Raw genomic sequence first — 16615 nt, 5'->3', positions numbered from 1 at the left:
CTCAAAGGATTAGGTTCCTCCCACCTTCGATCAAGCTGATCCCTAGTCGAATAGCCCAGACCTCAGCGTGGAGGGCTGATGCCTTTGGGGCAAGGCTCCCAAGCCACCAGAAGAAGCAATCCTGCCTCATTGCGAACCAGTGCACTAACCCCTCCTTGATAGTCGTTCACGTTGAAAGCGCCATCCACGTTTAAGTTCACCTAACCGATTTCGGAGCTCGTCACATGACTTTCCTCCTTGCCATGGAAGCTATGATTTTCTTGACAGAGCCATCATACTCCTTGGCCAATTGCATGGCTAGTTGGACTACCATCCTCGGCTGTGCCAAAACCTTCCCAAAGACGATTGCATTACGTTGTTTCTAGATATACCACAAGATGGCAGCTATCACCCATTTAATACTTAAGGCCTCCACGAGTCCCGCTGCTATGCAACACTCAGCCAATCCAGGTCCACCACATGCAACGATTCATGTAGACCGTCATGTAGCCCTTGCCATACCTCCGAGTTGAACTTGCAATTAAAAAAATAGATGCTCACATGTCTCCTCAGCCCCATAGAGCGCACAACCCTTCACTGACCCGACATGTTTGGCTTGCAAGTAGCTTCGCATGGGGAGCCTCCATTCAAGCTTCCAGCAAAATATTTTCACCCTCGATGCCATTAGGATGCACTAGAGCTCTGTCCATCCTTTGCGCGCCCCATCCATCATTAGATCCATGATAGTGTACATTGATCCTGCCTTCGGTTCTCCCTTTGGGTGCAACCACCAAATCCAAGTGTCGACGGTGGTGGTGGCACCCAAAGAGAACGGACGGAATGTCATAGGCTAGATAGTTGCCTCTCTTCTTAGTGAGCCTCTCTGAGCTCCACCTACTCCTATCCATTAGATTAGCCACCATCAAGTCTTCGTCAAGGAGGGAAGGATGCATAGTGCGAGACTTCTTGCACTAAGGGAAAGTAGAGAGCCACGGCACGATGGGTGCCTTAGTTGCGTAGCCATTCTCCATCAGCTTCCTACACCCAAGCTTTAGGGTCATCAATGTTCGGTTGAGAGCCCGCCATAGCTAGGACACCCTTCGAGTCATTTTAGCAGCCTAGGGGTCAAGCTCTCCATACTTGGTCGTCAAGATTCTCACTCAAGGGGAGCTGGACTGATTGAAAACCTTAAAAACTTGCTTCCCTAATAGCGCAGCTCTAGCCACCTTTCGCTTATGAATGGCCAATCGCCTCCGCCAACGACTTAATGACATTGACCTAGCCTACCAAGTGTAACCCTTTGCCATGGCCATTAATTCAAAGGAACACCTTTGCCTTGCGTGAGATGGAGTCCAGCACTATGTCCGAAAGCCAAGTGAAGCCCATCCAGTAAGAAGGAATGGCCAACAGTGTAGCCGTCACCAAGGTAGCCTTCCTCATCATCGAGAGGAAGGTACGCTTCCATCTTGCCAACCGGTGCACCACCTTGTCCACTAAGAGTTGGTGTTCCCTAACTTTGATCCTTTTGCCCGAGATAAGAATCCCCAAGTAATCGAAAGGCATAGAGGCCTTCTATAAATGCAACAGCTCTCCAAGCTGGCTACCAAGCTCTGGCCTGATCCAATCGCAAAGGAAGAGATTAGGTTTGGCCATATGGATCTTCTGATTTGTGACGAGTGACTTGTGTCGTAATGAGCATATCTATAGAGAAGGTGTGAGAGTTGCACCTCCCCCACCCTGATGCCAGTGAGCTCACCCAAGCTCATTTTTCGAATCAAAAGGCTCGAGAAGATCCATGGGACTAAAATAAAAATGTATGACAATAGTGGATCCCTTTGCTATAGTATGTGGCCAGGCGAGATCCATTTCCATCGGGCAACCATTGATTAGGAGAGCTAATTGAGGTGACATGATGTAGGCTTGAACACAGGCACACCACTATTCTGAGAAATTCATGTCTGAGATACTATAGCTAGCCACGAAAACCATCTATTCCAGCCCAACCAGCGTGGCCAAGAACGACTTTAGCCTCACTAGGAGCTCCTTAGCAATGACTTGTAAACCATATTGCACATGGCAATAAGATGGTAGTCTTTCACTTGCTGCAGTTGGTTTTCTTGGGGATGGGCATGATGTATCACCCCATTGGGTGGGCAAGGACGCTAAGGTGAAGAAGCTAATTGTCTTATAGAGACTCTACCCGATATAAATGTTGGCTTGGATGCCATCCGGCCCCAGAGCCTTCCCTCTCGGCATGCTCCACAGGATTGCTTTCTTCATGAGTGACTAGGGTAGTGAGAGTAAGCGCATCTTTAGTCACGAGCACTAGGAGATTTGGCCATTGAGAATTTGCGGGGCTCGACCCAACCTTCAATCCCCACAACTGGTGGTAGAAGCTCAAAAAGGCAGAGCTCATCTCGTCGGGGGTCCTAGAACCAGGTTCTCTCCTCTTTCATCGACCTAGGTATGCAGTTATGTTGCCTGTGGATGGTGGCCATGAGATGGAAGAACCTTGTGTTCCTGTCATCCTCCTAGACCATTTGAGCTAAGATCTTTGGAGCCATTTAATATTTATCTACATGTTGATCACCGACTCGTAGTTGTACAAGCATTTGAGGTTGAGGAACCCTACCTCATCCAAGTTTTCCTACGCACTAAGGCACTCCAGCTGCTGGATGGATTGAGTGGTCCTCACCAATTTGTCCTGTAGACAACTCATCACCTTTTTTTGCCAAGCCACCTTCTGCGTGAAGGTGGATGATTTTGTAATGTGGGTAGGCACTGAACCATCTCACGTTAGCCATCGTCCGATCGAGTTTTACCTATATATGTTGGTCTCCTTGATGGTTTACATTAGGCCTCATTTACTTTAGGAATAAAGTCAGTTCTAAAATAGATATTTATTTTTGTTATTCCCAAAATGAGATATTTATTATAGGAATTACTATTTTTGTATTACTTGTATTCTAAAATAAAATTAAGAATTATTTTTGATGTGATATAAAGTGAAGGAAAATATAGAAAATATATGTTTTATTTTTTATAAAATTATCATGAATACTTTTAATTTGATATAAAGTAGGTTGGTGGGATATATATTAAGAGTAAACTAGTAATTGAGTTAATGTGTGGTATAATATGTAATTTTGATGAATAATATTTATATTATAGAATGAGATTATTATAGTATTTAGCTGTTATTTTAAAATTAAAAAAAAATATTTCTGAAGTGAACTGGAGCTAAATAAAAACTAAACCCTTTTTAACCAAAGGTCGACCGTCAACTTATCCCTTGTCCTTCAATCTAAGGGCCTTAGAGATCCACCATTGGATCACTTACAGGGTGAGTGAGGCACACCAAATTGCTCCGACTAATTTCCACTTTCGTGACCCTTCTCCTCCGCGTGGCATGCTCTAACTTGATCCTCCCATGTAATCAATCCACTTTGGGTACCACTCATACACAGAATGATCAATGAAGCTCCTACGTGGGACTCGTCCATTGGCTGCACCAACTCTGAAAGGATAAGATAACAAATGCTTCTCTCCCTACCCTATATTCTGCTTGCCTCATCCAGCTCTTAATCCAGCTGAGAGCACCCACTAACTGTTCGACAGTAGACCTCAGTCGCACAACCAACCACCTCATCTTGTGAGAGAACTCGAGAGCTTATCTAGAAATGGCATCACTCACCACCATGATGGCTTCCTTCACGGCCGGTGCCGCCATCGCTGACCGCCCATCGATCAACCCCCGCCGCAGCCTTGTTATCGCCAAGGCTGCGTCGAAAGTCCAATGCGACGATGTTGACAATCGGGAACATGGTGGGAGCGGAGGCCGGCGTGCCGCCATGCTTGCCGTCGCGGCAGCTGCAGTGTCCACCATTGGATCACTTCATGGTGTTGCTATCGCAGGGGAGGTGCCCAAGGCTGGGACACCAGAGGCTAAGAAGTTCTATGCTCCTGTGTGTGTGACCATGCCAACTGCAAAAGCTTGCCACAAGTGAGGGTCTTCCTGCATGGCATAAGGGGATTGTAATATGCAGTACATATTTATCATAATATGGGCATTTTGAATGTAAGAATCTAAGACTAGTATTGGCATCTAGTGTTCATCCAAAATTGCTTGATTAAATTGGTCGTCAATGCAAGTCTAGCATCTATCTACTCATCAATCCACATTTTTTTTGTTGGAGTTCTTTGCAAAACAATTCCTAAATCATCGTTCCTAATTGGAACAGGGAGAAATCTCTTGTTTAGCAGAACACCGCAGTGACTCTCTCCTGCATCCTAATTATCTAAGACGTTTGCTGAGGGTATGAAAGACAGATTTATAATCGTAAAAATTATCTTGCTTTTGTACCTTTCTGATGGTGTGGGTAACCATTGTATTCTTAATTAGTAGAATTTTTTTTTATTTATATTTGTTTTCACTTTTTTTGTTGTAGGGAAAAGTTAAATATATCCGTGCCTACATTCGAATATGAGAGAATACTCGTACAATATAAGTCATTTTAATGGCATTGTATTCTTAGTTGAATTATGTGCTCATGAAAGTTCTCATAGTATTGCTAAGATTTTATGAAAAAAATATATAATTTTGTGCTAAACATAAGCAAAATGGAGAGTTCTTTTGCATGTTAGAATATATTAATATCGCCGACAGACAGACGAGTGTTTTCTTTCTTTTTCTTTTATTTTGGATAATATATTTATACACTATTTGAATACAGAGAATAAGAGAAGAAAAATTATATTTTCTCTTTCATTCTCTCACTCCTATTATTTTATTAAAGTCTAAATAAGAGGAGAGAGAATTCCTTCTTCTTTTTTCTTATACTTTCTCCTCTTTCTTTTATCCCACTTTCTCTTTCTCTCTAATTTTGTATTATTCTCTCTATCCAAACGGTATCTCTACTTTCTTCCAGTGTAATTAGTGTGTAAGTGTAACCAAGCATTGCTTCCATCTTTCTTCTCCTCTCTCACATTCTCTCCGTACAAAAAAATATAATATAAAGAGTAGTATTCATCGGCACGCTTTTCCACTTTCAATACCACGCTGCCTCTCTCCCTTTCTCTTCTCTCCAAGATCCACACTCTCTCGCCATCATCAATGGCCGAACCCTCCTCCTCCTCCTCCTCCTCCTCCTCCTCCAATGGAGAAGAAATCAAAGAGGAAGAAGAAAACCCCAAAAGCCCCCTTCTCCCTCGACCTCCTCATCCTCAACCCACCAATCTCACCAACCCTAACCGTAATTCCTCTCCTTCCAAAGCCTTCGCCTTCTGGGCCTACTTCACCGTCTCTGTCTCCCTCCTCTCCTTCCTCCTCTCCTCCCTCCGCTCCCATTTCCAGCCCAACAACAACGACCAGCTCTCTTGGTTCCTCTCGTTGCCCCAAGACCTCCTTCTCCACCACTCCCATGGCAAGCTCATCAAAGTCCACGTCTCCCCTTACCTTCCTCCGATCCAAGTCTTCGTTGTCGAACAAGGCCCACGAGACGCCGAAACCGTGTTCTTGGTCCCTGGTCTCGGTTGCAACTCTTACTCTTTTAGGAAAGTGCTTACTTTGCTCGCATCCCGTGGCGTTCGCGCTGTGGCCGTCGATCTCCCTGGCTCGGGTTTCTCCGACGCAATGGGGTTGGAGGGGAGTGGGAGGTGGGGTGGGGTTTTTGGTGGGTTATGGGATGTTTACAGTGAGATTAAGGAAAAAGGTCTCTTTTGGGCATTCGATCGGTTAGTTGAGACGGGACAGATGCCGTATGAAGAGATTGGGGATAAAAGGCAGAGCTTTCCGCGAGATGGGTTGGCGGAGACGGGCCGTGTCATCAAGCAGGTTATTGACTCAATGGCATTGGCGCCGATCCATTTGGTAGTCCATGACTCGGCGTTGGGGCCTGGGGTGAACTATGTGTCGATGAATCCGGCGTCAGTGCGGAGCGTGACGTTTCTGGATTCTGCCGCAGAGTCCGCAGCATTCCCTTCCTGGATTCTTGGTGTGCCGTTGGTCGGGCAGATGATTTTGAGGTCGCGCTCTATGTTCACTGGGTTGATGAGGTTATGTTGCTCGAGATCCATGGAGGATTCAGCTGCAGAGGCTTATAGGCTTCTTTTGAAGGGGAAGGATGGAAGGAAGGCTGTTGTTGCGGCTGGGAAGGGATTGAATTATAGCTTTAATTTGGGAGAGTGGATAGATTCAGAGGAAGCGAAGGATATGGCACTTCAGGTACTCTGGTCAAATTCATGGTCGGATAGATGGATTGATGAAGGGCGGCGGTCTGCTTCTGCCATTTCACAGGCAAAATTTGCTTACCATTCAGGCGGGCGTTGGCCTCAGGTGAGTTGTGCATATTAGGTTGATAAGTTGGCAATTCAAGATAAAGATTGCACTGATTGTAGACATTTTTGATATAAGTTGTGATTAATTTGTTAGGTCAAATTAGTTTTATTTGTGGACTTTAAGGAATCATGATGTTTGGATAAAGAATAAATGAATTTGTCAAAATAATAGGTCTCACACATTCCAAACCACTAAAGAGAATAAAACAGAACAAACTCACACAGACATGTCTCTGTGGAACCTTTCAACCAAGGGAAACCAGGTAACACTCAGGTTGCCTAAGCAATATGCAGAATACACTGCTCCGATCTCATCCTAAGTAGGTCTTCCATTACCAAGGCCCAACCTTGTGTCTATGAACGAGTACATGGATCGACATCGCCTACAAAACCCAATGCACACATCACCACTTATAGCACTACTTAATATAGAAATCACTGCATGAAAGACTGCCGAAGAAACCTCATAAAGGTAATAGGGAGTTTTGCTTTCACATGATGATCTGTGAGGTATGGCTGGCAGTATGGTCAAGAGAGATGCTTGCAAGACCAGCATACAATAGTTACCCTTACAGAATCTGAGCATCGACAGTGGTGTCTATAGCAAAGACCTAATACAAGACATTCAATAAATTGCTTCTTTCTTCCTGCATGTTCTCACACTCCATCCGCACATCTTACTGCTCTATTATTTCTACTTTCTTAACGTCATAGTCCATATTGCATCCTGCTGGTGGGTACATCTTTGCATGAGCAACTCCAATTATCCTCCTCAGGCTATTTATAGTAGTTCACTTACTAAATCATGATCCTACCTTGAATAGAATTCTAAGTTGGATAGATAAGTGGATGTCTAATTAGAGTCTCTGTCTCAATCTCTTTCTTATTTATAAGAAGTAACACTTTAGGTAAAAAAAGATTCCTCCTTTTGAGTTGGCTAATATGAAGATTGATAAAATTGAATCAGTCTATTTAGATTTGCTCTGTAGTTCTTGTCCGGCCTATAGATAAACTGGAATGGATTAGACCTCCATTTCTATAACTTGTCATGTTGTCATGTTGCTTTGATAGCTAGATCATCTTAATAGTAGAAATATTAGTAATTTGACAGCCTTGGTGTCTATTTGAGATTCTCATCTTACAAAAACTTTGAAAATTTATGGATTTAGTACCTCTCCTTTTGATATTGACTTGTTGACTAATGCTATCTCATTTTCCCATCTTTTTTATGATTTCTGTCTGATTCATGTGAGCAATAAATAGTTGAGAGTTTGCTATATTAGTGCTTCTTGATGGTTTTAGTAAATTGAGGTCATACAGAGAGGTCTCTAGACAAGTTTTGACAAAATGAACAGCCAAAGAACAATTCCCTATCATGTACTAAGATTCAAGTGCTAGCTTATGGGTGAATCTTACTTCAGACAAACAAATCTTGAATTAGCTGTACATTTTCATTTTTATCCATTCTACTTCTTCCTTACCAATGGCTACGGTCTCCACTAGAACCTCTTAAGAGGAAAGAAAAGTAGATGGTGGTTGAGTATCAGACAAGCAGTTTGTGATGCAAGGAGGAGGCTACCAAAGATGCTTGGTTAGATGACATAGTAACATGACATCACATAATGAGCTAATGTAAAAAGGTTAACCAATTTAGCAGGAGACACCATATTTTTAACTAAAGCATATGTTGATCAATCACTGTGCACATGTTCACTCCCTCGGTTCAAAACAATCACAGGTTAACCAATTACTGCTAGAAGCACTGATACTATAACAAGCTCGAATCTTGGAAGTTATGCTTAAAATTTGCTAATATTATTGGTAAGACACTGAGATGTGTTAGAATGACAACACGGGGGGCAAGTACAACTGCAGAAGAGAAAGCCAACTAGTAGAGTACAGTGCAAACAGAACAAATAGTGTAAAAAGAAGAAAAAAGGGTCACAACCTGACAGAGATTATTAATGATATTAAATTATTAGCCCAATTGAGCTGTACTATCTAATAGTGTAGAGTTTATCAGGTTTTCTTGCAGTGACGGTTGAGCCCTACTTTTTTTTTTTATAGAGACCTACAACTCTATATATTAGGTATTTATTCATAATGATACACATAATTAGTTAGAGAGACAAAGTTTTACATTCCTTTAGCTATCTTAAATTATTTTCTGTCTATCCTCACTGAGGAAAAGTTCATCACATGTCAATCTGAACTTGCTTGACTCTCCTATCAGCGACAGTTTTGGAATAGTAATCCTGTTTCAATGATCTTATCATAATTGAGCCCACCAACAATCTTTTCCTTGGAAGTCAAGCATAACTTCTCTTTCATCAAATATATATATATATGAGAACGGTCTGCATGGTTTGCTAATGTTGCTAGTGGTTTCAGGAGGACGCAGCAGAGGAGATAACTGAAAGGATTGTCGAATTTGTAACTTCACTGCCAAAGTCCATCAGGCAGACAGAGAGCGAACCTCTACCAGAGCACATCAAGAATATGTTTGAAGAAGCAGACCATGGTCGTGGTCATGATCATGGGCATGGTCATGATCATGGGCATGATCATGACCATCATGATCATGGGCATGGACATCCAGCAAGTTATACGAACATGTATGGCCTTGGTCAGGGATGGATGGGATGATTCCCCTTGAAGAGGGATCCGTTAGGGAGGTAAGTCAAAGGATTATGCCTTTAACAGCTTATGTTATCTATTTTCTTTTCAGCCTCTTTGTAAAACACCGGGAAGAGGATGAGCGAGGAGGAAGGCTATATTGAGCTTTTGAAACATTATTCTTGGTTGGGAGTAAGCTCCAGTTAGTAATCCTTTCTTGTACGAGGTATTTTAGGCAACTGTCTGCAATCATCAGGTCAATCAAAATGTGATTCTTTGGAGATGCATCTTCATGGGTTGCAGCTTAAAGTTTAGTGTAAACGCCTCTAGATTTACATGTCTTTGTTTGAAACCATCGTGTAAACAAATCAAGCTGCTTTCATATGCCATATGCGACAGCGTATATGGAAATATTTTTGGCAATTAATCGCTAAGAATAGGACGTTGACAAAGCAAATGGTGGATAAAATTACCCTTTGTATGGTTAATCAAGCTTAGTGGATTCAGAAATTAGATTGCTTAGCAAATCTTCTATTATTCTGTGATGGTGTTAAAATGTGTAGCACTGTCAAAAGAAGTCCAGGGTCTCGGCAAAGCTAGCTCGCTCGAGAGCTCGGTTCACTTAGGCTTGATCCTATAATAATATATGTAACAGGTGAAAACCATCTAAGGAGGTGACTGCATCCAGTTTATTTTCACAAAAGCTCACCAGCTCTTTCCTCATTCTTCACCAAGTTGATGTTACGATTTTCAAGGAAAATAATTGTCCGAAATCTGGATAGAATTTAACATAGAACTTGCGAAAGCAATAGAAATTGATCCAAACTATTGGAACGATATGAGATTTGGATATGTTGTTCCTCTGAAAATAAAGAATCCAATGCAGTTAGAATTTCGTTGATTGGGATAATAGATCAAAAGTTATAAAGAAAATAATAAGCAAATGTTATGAGATGGCGGGATGGACGTGGATTATGTGGTTAGGGTTATGGAAGATGATGATGATTATTGTGGACGGGTTAGTGTCGTGAACAACATAAGGTGAGAGAATGGAGCTTCCAGGTATGACCCGTCGTTTCGTTTGAGTGAGGAGGGAGAAGCGATAGAGGACTAATTTCGGTTGTAAAAGAGAGCTCGAATTAGATACTAAGGGGGAGGAAGGAGTTGGCTCAAGCCTAGATGCAAAACAAGTTCTAATAATTAATAATCTAAAAACTGCTGTTTTTCCACATATTTGGAAGCTAGCCAATTATTCAAAAACCAAAAACAAATCCTAATACAAAATAACTTATTCGGCGTGCTTTCGAATGCCCCTCAATTGCGTTTGAACGGCTAAAAACAGGGCTCTAGATATGCTAACGTGAATCAAGCATTCGAACAGCCAAAACCCATACTCTGTATATGTAAACGCAAATAAGATATTTAAACGCTTTCCACTTGCGTTCGAACTCACCTGCTAGAAGTCATCTTATTTTTTCTAAAACAAAGGCAAAAAAATGATACAATTTGAATCGGTTTGATCATGTCCAATCTGTATCTAAATCAAGAATCACAAAAATTGATTATGGCAAACTCATGCCTTTAGTTTACAGACATCGAAATAGCGAGCTCGAGTCTCTTCACCTTCCTTTGGCCTCATCTTCACCCACAGTTCATCGACATCATCTTTGTCGAAATGAAAGTGGGGACCCTCTTCTCTGGCCCCTTCCTCTTCTCCTTTCACCACCACATTTGAACGCCAATTTTGACCCAAAGATTAGCCCTTCTGGAAACAATGGTGCGACGAGTTCGTACATGAAGCAAGCCAAAGTCAAGACATTTAGGCTCGTTTAGCCTGGGAGGAGGAGGTGAGCATAAGTACGATAATGGTGACGGCGGTGGTGAGCATAGATGTACTCCTCCTCTTCCTCTTCTACTATTGCCTATGGAACTTCTCACATAAATGGGTTGATCTATGCGGGAAAGGGTTCGAACCATGCCATTGAATGGCTTAGATATCTTAAGCCACCAAGGCCATCCAGTTCGTCTCCTCTTTTGCATCGCACGCTTCTCGTGGTTGCCATTGTACCCTTCCTCCTCTTCTCTATGGAACAATACCTTAATTTCAAGTGAGTTCTCTTTTTTCGCTGTTCCTTTGAGTTTTTTTTTCTTCTTAAATACTTTATTTTTTGTATTGTTTTAGGAAATTATCAAATGGGTTTTGTTTTAATAAGTAACTAGAAGCTTGGCCCCCAAATCCTCCCACCTAGATCACCTATGTCGCCTCATCGATATCCGTCCACCTCATCCATCTATTCCACTTTTTCGACTGCAAACCCAAATAAACCTTCTCCCTTATCCCCAGCTGTGATGCGCACCACCTACCTTGAGAAGAACATCTCTGACAACATTTGCCTTTCCCATTTGCCTTTTCCGCTCTCCCATCGAGTTGTTGACCTGAGCTTGAGCCTCATCAAGTTGGAGAAGAGTTGAGCTCGAACCGGAAAAATTCAGTAAACAAGCTGAGCTAAGCCCATCTTGCTCATGCTCAGCTCATTTATACCCCCCAACCATATGTAATTTATGCTAACCTAACTACCATGCCTAGCTTGTTGAAAAGCTCATGTGTTTGCGAATTATTTTATTTATATTTCTGTAAGAGTTACTTTGTTCCAAAGATATCTTCTAGAACGGTTTTTAAAGTTTTAATTTTTAAAGTGATTATTTTCAAGATTTAATTCATGACTTAAGATATATGCAAGGTGCAAATCTATTTATTATACTAATTGACCCCCTCATGGCCTCATAATCGAAAAGCTAATTCATATATATTTCAATAAATTAACTATAATGACCTTTAATTTTAATTAAAAATGATGCCTTTAGGTGGTTCTGTTACAATATCACTATAAAATGGTATTGGATCATTGTAAACAAGGGTAGGTCACTCAAGAATAAAATAAAAATACAATGAAAACTTGTGGAATAAGATAAATTCTAAAATAAGTATTATAATTTTTAATACTAGAAAAAAAAGAGCTAATGACAGTATAAGCTATTATATTTTTTAGTTGAATATTAATATAAGGCATAATAATTATATTTAATATGACATAAAAGTGATATTAAAATATTAGAGATAGTGAATTTGTACTGAGAATTGGTGATGTTTTATACCAAATGATAAAAATACTTTTGATTTGATTTAAAGTAATATGTTTTATTATCAATGGGGATTTGAAATGCTCTATATATCCGCACTTGGACAAATATATGGTAGTGCGGATATATAGTTATGTAGTGAGTGACAATGCGGACATATGACTATGTAATAAGTGATAATGCAAATATATATTCATGTAGTGCATAACAGTGCAGACATATAGTGATGTAGTGTGTGATAGTGCGGATATCGGACATATAGCCATGTAATGCTTGGTAGTGCGGACATATAGCTATGCAGTGCTTGGCAATTGTATTTTGTTATAGTACGAATATCATATGTATTTATGTGACATAATTATTTATCGAAAGAAAAGAGAGAGGAGAGAAAATGAATCTCAATTGTAGTTGAGTAGTATAATTAAGTGATGTATAATCTATGAGCAATAATAGTAATTATAGGTTATTATCAATTATTTTTTAAATATTTTATAAAATAAGATGAGAGAAAATGATGAATTAATATATTAGGAGAAGCTAAGTTATTTATTTACTATACCGGAATAAGAAGATTTATTTTGAAATAAAACTATTACTATTCCTCATGTGAACAGGGCTAAGAGTAAGGTTTTACAAATATAATTGAAAAGGAGGAGCAATTTGCAAATATATTGGAATGTGGATTCTTTCTCGGCATAAGGTACAATGTATGACATGACTTGATTGAAAAAAGTTAGAAAAAAGACACTAATGTGAGCGTTATTTGCAACCAAAATCTATTTCTTTTTTGATTTTGCAAGACCGAGTCGATTTCTCTTGTACCTGAAGCTTTTTTTCTTTCTTTCAATTTTATTATTTCTGTCGTTTAGTGTCTTATTAAATATTATTGGTACACTATAAAAGAGAGAAATGATCAGTACTAATTTTCTTCTTCATCTTCTACTTCATTAATTCTTCTTCTTCTAGTGCTCCTTTTTCTATCTCTTAATCCTTTCTTTTTTTATGCAAGTCTCTAATCTTTTTTTAATTAATAAAAAAGAGATTAATTAGAGATAGTTTAAGATATGACATCATGATCTAGAACTTTTGTATATAGAATTTCTTCATATTTAAAATTTATCTACAGTGAAACAAAAAATTTGACAAGAAATTCGTAGTTTAAATATGAAATTCTGACAATAATTTATATTTTTTAAGTATATATTATAATTTACTTGTAATATTAGATTGACTTTATTATTTATAGTTTCTTCATATTCAAAATATATATACGGCGAAATGAAGAATTCATAGTTTAAGTATAAAATTCTGACAAAAATTCACATTTTAAACTATCTCTAATTAGTCTCTTATTTTATTAATTAATGAGCGATTATAAATTTATATAAAAAATAAAGAATTAAGAGATAGAAGAAGAAGTTAAAGATGATGATTACCGATCATTTCTCTCTCTCTTATAGTGTCATGTCAATATTTAATGAGACACTAAATAATAAAAAGGATAAAATTAGAAGAAAAAAAAAAGTAAGACAAAAGCTGCAAGTGAAACCGAAAGTAACCCGGACTTATTAAATCAAAAACCAAGTGAGTTTTTTATCTAAATAATATTTTTTTTTTCTATAGAATTTTTTTTTTATGTATAACCATTCTAAAATCTCTTATTTACCTGTACATCCCTCTAAAGTTGATATCTGTACATTCACATGACTCTCAAAATACTTAATTTCTTTTATTGATACATCTGAAAAATCTTTGCTTCCTTTCATGGTACTCATAAAAGTTAACCAACACTTAATTTTAATACATTTCAAAGATTTTTTTAAAAAAAACCCTTCAATTGTGTTTTGCATGCATTACTCTTGATTAAAGACATCTCTGCCTTTTTTATCTATTAAAAATTAAATGGTTCAAATTCTAACGTATAGCTATAAAACATAAACTAGAAAAGTATTCCGGCAAAAATGGTAAGTTTTGAAGGGTATGTATATAAATATATATATATGGTTTACTAATTTTATATATAAGATGTTGGTGGAAAATAATCCAAGTGAAATTATCTAAAATATCGGTGACATGCATAGATAATTTATTGTGCACGGGGACCTCATTAGCATGCGGAATCTACTTTATTGGATGATAAATAAACGAATCTAACATCTATGATCTACTTCACCAATTGAATGCCTACCTTTTCTCAGTCTCTCTCATTCGTACTGCCCTTTAGAGTTAGTCCCCTACCTCGTGAATCTGGACATCGTCATCGTCTTACTTTTTTTCCTTTTACCCAACGTCAGAAACACCCTCGTGAATCTCGAGATGCATTTTACACGTGAAATATATAGTATTTAGAGTTATATATATAACCTTTCTCAACCTTATCGCTTATAATTTCGATCGTGAAATGTGGGGCCTTCTTTAATAATATTTGGAAGCCACTGCTGGTAGTTTGGACTGAACCATAGCACTTATTTATGAGTACTATATGACTCGGTCCCCCTCCCTCCCCCTCTTTTTTTTTTCCGTCCCAATAAACCTTGATATTATTGCCAATTGTTTTGGGTGTTATCGTTCAACACTTGTGGCAGCATCTCTCATTTGGTCGTGGAATCCTGATTCATTGCTATTGGTGAACATTCTGAACAGAGTACGACCTCGCGGTCTATTGTAACTCTCTTTTGAGGATATTATCTTTCTATCCTCTCGCTCGTAAGTCTTAACGCAAGAGAGGTTAATAATCACCTCTAAATTAACATTATATACATGTATATTATTAAAATGCAACTTAATAATTTTATCTTTTAGGCCAACTCTTTGTCAAACATAGTAAAAAGAATAATATCTCTAGAATTATTTAATTTTATCAACAACAAATCACATAATTAATTAGCAAAATAAATATCAAATTTAGATTTTAGAGGGGGGTACTATCCCAGATGGGTGATCAATGTGCTACCTAATAAAATAATTGAGTCTATACCTAGTCCGTGATCCAGAAAAGCACGTGATAATTTTAGAACCAAAAAGAAAAACGCACACGATTTAAATCATATGGAATCAAATCTTATCCTTCTGGTTGGTGGTCACATATTATTAAATTTCACGTACCGTGTCACATCTGCAAATTTAATAATTGTACGTCTTGTATAAATTATATATATATATATATATATATATATATATATATATATATATATATATATAATATATGTAATAGAATAGTGGAGTCTATCCTTATCTCAAGCACACCTCGTGGATCATGGAGTAGGTGGGATGCATGGTAATTTAAGTAGCTACGACTTCTCACAAGCCCATAAAATATCCCACTAAAACTGAGTTTTTTAACCCAAAAAATGGTATAAAATATTATCTATTACAGAGGTCTAAAAATAAAAATTATGATGGGAAGAAAGAAAGAGATGTGTTTTATCTTGCTTTAGTGAAACCATTGAGTTGTTTGGATATTTAGATAGTTTACATGATGAGTAGTCAATGCTTTAATATTTTTTTTTTCTTTTAATAAAGTATTGAATTGTTCGGCTCTTTTTATAAATGGTAAAATTGTTGAAGAGATTGACTTGTAATATGATAGAATAGACTATTTTTAATAAAAAAATTATGAATGGACTAAAACTATATTAAAAATAATTCTAAGGAGGCGTGTTTTGGTTCAAAACTCATTAAAACGTGATCTCTCTAAATGAATAAATTGTTCACAGATAAGGATTTTTATTTATTTATTTATTTAGTTTGACAAGGAGGAACAAAGTAGGTGGGTTTGCCAGCTAGAAGTTTAGTCTTTCCTCATCTTAAGATTTTTTGTACCAATTTTTAATGAGGTAGGAAGATTATTGTAGAAGAACCTTATCTTGAAACTATGGACTTAGTCAAAAACAATTTACAACCCTCTTGCTTGGTCAAAAACAAGAGAAATTGTACCAATTTTTAATGAGGTAGAACGATTATTATAGAAGAGCATGAGAAGCTGTGTTGGGATATAGAGATTAGGAGATTAAAAAGAGAAAAAAAAAGAAAAAAGAGGATAATCTCTTAAAAAATTTCATTCAAACAGGAAAGAAGACAATTTCCCTCATCTTAGTTTTTCTCTTATTCTTCTATCCAAAATAGGAGAGAAGGCAATCCCACTAAAGCAAGCCTTGATACTTGTATAAAAATCTCAAATTACTAGAAGGTTTTTGGGTTAATAATGTATACCAATTCTTGCTACTTTGGTTCATCTTGTTCATATAAGATTGTATATATATATATATATATATATATATATTTAAAGCAGCCCATCTACCGGCATAATATGAAGAAACAAATATCAAGCTCAATGAGTGAACAAGATATAAATGAGACAATACCGATAATACATATATAAAGTTAACTAATCGTAGCTTTAACATAAACCGAGAGGATCTTGAAGCAATCTAGTTACCCCAAGGAAACTAGTAAGAAAATAAAGGTCAGCATGGACAACAACTATCGTCGAAGCAAAGGGAGGATGATGTGGCAAGGCATCAAGGACAACAAAGATGAGGAG

The 16615-nt window shown here is 38.0% G+C and overlaps 2 protein-coding genes across 2 annotated transcripts; both read left to right on the top strand.

The window, feature by feature from the left end:
• Positions 1 to 3659: 3659 nt before the first annotated feature.
• On the top strand, positions 3660 to 3986 carry LOC140785991 (photosystem II 5 kDa protein, chloroplastic). Its single transcript, XM_073134151.1, has one exon. The coding sequence runs from the start codon at positions 3660 to 3662 to the stop codon at positions 3984 to 3986; it is 327 nt and encodes a 108-aa protein (XP_072990252.1).
• A 1010-nt stretch (positions 3987 to 4996) lies between these two features.
• LOC140787218 (protein AUXIN RESPONSE 4) lies at positions 4997 to 9468 on the top strand. Its single transcript, XM_073136023.1, has 2 exons — positions 4997 to 6313; positions 8707 to 9468. Exons 1-2 carry the CDS (start codon positions 5093 to 5095, stop codon positions 8959 to 8961), a joined length of 1476 nt encoding a protein of 491 aa, XP_072992124.1. The 5' UTR covers positions 4997 to 5092; the 3' UTR covers positions 8962 to 9468.
• The last annotated feature ends 7147 nt before the right edge of the window (positions 9469 to 16615 follow it).

This window comes from Typha latifolia, chromosome 4, assembly GCF_019914945.1.
Source record: "Typha latifolia isolate L0001 chromosome 4, TyphaL0001v2, whole genome shotgun sequence".
NCBI classification, from domain to species: domain Eukaryota; kingdom Viridiplantae; phylum Streptophyta; class Magnoliopsida; order Poales; family Typhaceae; genus Typha; species Typha latifolia.
Note: the sequence above shows the minus strand (reverse complement) of the source record. Positions and strands in the feature narration are given on the sequence as shown.

Excerpts from the sequence above, each read along its gene's own strand:
- LOC140785991 (XM_073134151.1), top strand. The coding sequence starts at position 3,660 with ATGGCATCACTCACCACCATGATGGCTTCCTTCACGGCCGGTGCCGCC.
- LOC140787218 (XM_073136023.1), top strand. The coding sequence starts at position 5,093 with ATGGCCGAACCCTCCTCCTCCTCCTCCTCCTCCTCCTCCTCCAATGGA. Across the intron at positions 6,314-8,706 it reads CAGGCGGGCGTTGGCCTCAG|GAGGACGCAGCAGAGGAGAT; the intron begins GTGAGTTGTGCA and ends TAGTGGTTTCAG.